At 48.3% G+C, this 5,000-nt stretch overlaps 1 protein-coding gene across 1 annotated transcript in view; it reads right to left on the minus strand.

The window, feature by feature from the left end:
• Positions 1-4,216, minus strand: part of LOC125025428 — a 33,270-nt gene extending 29,054 nt beyond the window's left edge. Inside the window, exons 1-2 of the mRNA XM_047613438.1 lie at positions 3,950-4,216; positions 1,501-1,619 (exon numbers count right to left, since the gene is read on the minus strand). Of these exons, the coding sequence (XP_047469394.1) occupies positions 1,501-1,619; positions 3,950-4,099 (269 nt within the window). The 5' untranslated portion in view covers positions 4,100-4,216. The remainder of the gene's footprint in view (positions 1-1,500; positions 1,620-3,949) is intronic.
• Between the last annotated feature and the right edge of the window lie 784 nt (positions 4,217-5,000).

Here is a 5,000-nt window from a genome sequence, read left to right on the forward strand (position 1 = left end):
TATCTATCTCCTTCTCTCTCTCTCTCTATCTATCTCCTTCTCTCTCTCTATATATATATATATCTCCTTCTCTCTCTCTCTCTATATATATATATCTCCTTCTCTCTCTCTCTCTATCTCCTTCTCTCTCTCTCTCTCTATCTCCTTCTCTCTCTCTCTCTCTATCTCCTCTCTCTCTCACTCTCTATCTCCTCTCTCTCTCACTCTATCTCCTTCTCTCTCTCTCTCTATCTATCTCCTTCTCTCTCTCTATATATATATATCTCCTTCTCTCTCTCTCTCTATCTCCTTCTCTCTCTCTCTCTCTATCTCCTTCTCTCTCTCTCTCTATCTCCTTCTCTCTCTCTCTCTATCTCCTTCTCTCTCTCTCTCTATCTCCTTCTCTCTCTCTCTCTCTCTATCTCCTTCTCTCTCTCTCTCTATCTCCTTCTCTCTCTCTCTCTCTCTCTCTCTATATATATATATATATATATATATATATCTCCTTCTCTCTCTCTCTCTCTATCTCCTTCTCTCTCTATCTCCTTCTCTCTCTATCTCCTTCTCTCTCTATCTCCTTCTCTCTCTATCTCCTTCTCTCTCTATCTCCTTCTCTCTCTATCTCCTTCTCTCTCTATCTCCTTCTCTCTCTATCTCCTTCTCTCTCTATCTCCTTCTCTCTCTATCTCCTTCTCTCTCTATCTCCTTCTCTCTCTATCTCCTTCTCTCTCTATCTCCTTCTCTCTCTATCTCCTTCTCTCTCTATCTCCTTCTCTCTCTATCTCCTTCTCTCTCTATCTCCTTCTCTCTCTATCTCCTTCTCTCTCTATCTCCTTCTCTCTCTATCTCACTCTCTCACTCTCTCACTCTCTCACTCTCTCACTCTCTCACTCTCTCACTCTCTCACTCTCTCACTCACTCACTCACTCACTCACTCACTCACTCACTCACTCACTCACTCACTCTCTCTCTCTCTCTCTCTCTCTCTCTCTCACTCTCACTCTCACTCTCACTCTCACTCTCACTCTCACTCTCACTCTCTCTCACTCTCACTCTCACTCTCTCTCACTCTCACTCACTCTCTCTCTCACTCTCTCTCTCACTCTCTCTCTCACTCTCTCTCTCACTCTCTCTCTCACTCTCTCTCTCACTCTCTCTCTCCCTCTCTCTCCCTCTCTCTCCCCCTCTCTCTCCTTTCACCTGATATCTTCGCTGGCCTCAGACTCTACATTTCTCTCCTGGCCCCGCCTCTCCTTTGCCGCGGCCAAGGCGTGTGACTGCGGCTGCATATCTCGCGCATCAAAGCAGTCCCCCCGAGAGCTATGCTTATACATTTAATCCGATACCTTCGCCGTGACGTCTACATATAACCCGTCAATCACCTTTCACGATGGCTCGTATCTCGCCACTCGCTGCGGTCGCTGGCCGTTCTATTTGTGGTAAGTGATTTCTTATCTCCCATCGCTCCCGCACCCCCTCATAAGCACCGCGTCTTCACTCCAATAAACACTTTCATCTTACCTGTCACACGGCGGGGGGAGGCGCTGGGAACTCGCAGCTCCAGCCAGCAGCGCCAGCACCATCGCCGCCGCCACCTGCGTCCTCTGCCAAGACCACGCTCGGCGCCTCTCCATCGCGACCTGCGGGCGAAGAGCGCGGGTCATGAGTTACCGTGCGTTACGAGTTAGCGATGCTCCTTTTTGCTCTTCTTTTCTTTTCCGTCTTTTTTGTATATGCAGAAACTTTAACCTTCGTACAACAATCTATCTGAAAGAATAGGATGCGCTATATGCTGAAGTATATGCCGATCTCGGGACAGCGAACAGCCGTTATTCAGAATTTCAGAAGGATGGCGACCCTTGCACGCGCCACTCTTAGCAGTAAGGTTAGGAAGTTGCTGAGCGTGAAGCGTGAGAAACGACACAGAAGGCACGGCTGTTTAGCAGGTCCTGTGAAGGTCACTCTGTCTCGAGGATGGCAGGCGGGGACCATCATGATATTAAGACGTTGATGTTGCCATGGGAATGCGACGCTGAATGCGACCAGGCCAATGCATGCAGGAATGACGTAATAAAATGTCTAAGGAATCATGCAAACTCACTCAATGGCCGAAAAAAAAACGAAAACTAGGTAAAACAATTAAGAAAGTTTATGGAACGCACACCTAATAAGAGTAAGAATACTCTGTTATTCTAAGCAAAAAACACTTAATTAGGACTACAAACAGCATCTTCATAATACGAAAATAATGCAAATCATTTACAGGCTGCGAGTATGAATGAAAAAGCGAACAGATTGGAGAACAGAATATGAGTATGTATAAATATGCAAATGAAGGAGTTAGCTGCGTGTTCCTGAAATCAGAGTAAGTATGTAAGTAAGTGTAAGTGCACCAGACCACAAACAGGCCGTCACGTACGCGAGGTGAAGGCGTGAGTGACTTAACGCTTCGGCAGTTTGTAATAACAGTCCTTCACATGTGGTCTGTGCTGCTCGCTTTCCCTTTTCTTTTTTGCCCTTATTGTCTCCCTGTCTGTTTTCTTTCGCGCCTTCCTGGTTCCCGGTACACGGCCGGCCGCAGGTACTTCCTAAGTGGGTGTTGCTGTTACTAGAAAGCTTTTCCTATACGCCTCTTGTGGTTCATTCCAAGGGCTAGGTTTCTCCTTGTAGAAAACATCGTGTGTTCGTAGGCTCTCCGTTCGTTGCGCAGGTTATCTTCACTTCATTCATTCATTCATCCATCTCTCTCTCTCTCTCTCTCTCTCTCTCTCTCTCTCTCTCTCTCTCTCTCTCTCTCTCTCTCTCTCTCTCTCTCTCTCTCTCCGTTCGTTGTGCAGGTTATCTTCACTTCATTCATTCATTCATTCATTCATTCATTCATTCATCTCTCTCTCTCTCTCTCTCTCTCTCTCTCTCTCTCTCTCTCTCTCTCTCTCTCTCTCTCTCTCTCTCTCTCTCCGTTCATTGTGCAGGTTATCTTCACTTCATTCATCTCGCTCTCTTGCTCTCTTGCTCTCTTGCTCTCTTGCTCACTTGCTCACTTGCTCTCTTTCGCTCTTGCTCTTGCTCTTGCTCTTGCTCTTTCTCTCTCTCTCTTATAAGCACATACACATCCATGCATATATATATATATATATATATATATACAGAGAGAGAGAGAGAGAGAGAGAGAGAGAGAGAGAGAGAGAGAGAGAGAGAGAGAGAGAGAGAGAGAGAGAGAGAGAGAGACGCACACGCACACGCACACGCACACGCACACGCACACGCACACGCACACACACACGTGTATCAGTGTGTAAATACATATGTGTGTGTGCCTAACTACTCTTCTTTGTGTATTTCCGTTGCAAATATGTCCCCTCTCCCTCTCTCCTTCCCCCGCCTTCCCTCTCACCAAGCCCAGCCATGAAGCGCCGCAGGGGAAGGGGAAGTGGATAAACACGGGGGATGGAATGGCTGTGCATGAATGGGTTAATATATATTCATGAACTTTTGCCATCATTTTTGTTTTTTTTTCCCTCGGCCGCGTCACGCCGTCGCTCCTGTCATGTGGCGGGATATTGGCTCTCACTTCGGCTGAACGAAAGTTGGCGCCGACACTGCCCTCTCAGATAAGAATCTTCAGGATGCAAACGCATGCATGCAACCGCATCAACGCACACACACGCGCGCGTCCGTAGAGACAGATGTCGTCGAACACACACATACACCCACAAGCAATGGCAGCTGAGCACTTGTAGATGGCGATGGCGTGCACACGGGAGCGCCAGACAATAAGAGCGGCGAGTGAGAGTAACGGTGACAGTAATCGGAGCGAGCGCAGCGCCTGTCACACCGCCGCGTCCCCGCTCTCGCCTCCCGCAGGAGTGCCAACGCCGCGTCCCCGCTCTCGCCTCTCGCAGGAGTGCCAACGCCGCGTCCCCGCTCTCGCCACCCGCCGGAGTGCCAACGCCGTGTCACCGGGAAGTACCTTATGAGAGCGTATTTGTCCCGGGCTTTGTTTGTGCGAGTAATTGATGCGTGTGCGGCTGGGCTGTCGCTTCTTTGTGCCTGTGATCGCAATGATGTTGTTTGCGAGTGTGCTATGCTTGTGCTCGTGACTGCACATGTGTTTGAGCATTAGAATGATGAAAAAGAAGTCGAGTTAGGGTATTATAATCTGGGGATGGAGATGAAACTTGAAATATTCTCGAAAATGAGAAGAAATCGTTTAAAATCTTTTTTTTTTTTTCTCCGGACTCCCAGCAATCTGTTGCAATCTCATATAAGCGCTCGTTTCTAATGATACTTTTGGTTCTCCTCACCTTCATCCTTGTTTTGTTTGAATATATCACGTGTTCCTGTGCACTCAGTGTAACGTTCAGTCAGAGAGTATCACTGATGTGTGTTCACTATAACCTTATGTCGTATACTGACATGTGACTGCCGGACGTGGTACATTTCATATCTGTGCGTTTGAAGGTGTGAGCTGTGGAACGTATTGCTCCGGAAGTGTAGCGTTTCAGCTGACGCAGGCTCTCTTGCGTCACACCCTTTAGGAAATGACGTACTTGAAATCCAGCGCCACGCCCTCGACGCAGCCAATCAGCGGGAAGACCAGGGCAGCTCCACGTGATTTGAGACTTCTAAGAAACCACAGACCCGGGGCCACAAAAGTTTGTTTTTCAAAATAAAAAGTAAATCAAAACATCCTTCAAAAGTTTTCCCGATATAGGGAAGCGTTGTCATTGGGCAATAGGATGGTGTCAGAGAGCCAAAGCGCCGTACTAATAGGAGCTGGCTTGCCCCGAACTCGGCAAGGAGAAGCCTTCACTTTACATGCAATTTTAGATCCAACCTGCGTGATGGAAGGCTTCATCTGCACGCGGCCGCGCCCGGACTGCGAATGCATGGGAGCCAGCGGGAAGGACGCTAATACGTATGGAAGAGGACGGGAGATCCCGGCGCGGCGCGGAGGGGAGTCGGGTCATTACGTCTACGAGTCACGAATCGCCGATCAATCATGAGGGAATAACGACTTC

Source organism: Penaeus chinensis, chromosome 5 (genome assembly GCF_019202785.1).
Source record: "Penaeus chinensis breed Huanghai No. 1 chromosome 5, ASM1920278v2, whole genome shotgun sequence".
Taxonomy (NCBI): Eukaryota; Metazoa; Arthropoda; class Malacostraca; order Decapoda; family Penaeidae; genus Penaeus; species Penaeus chinensis.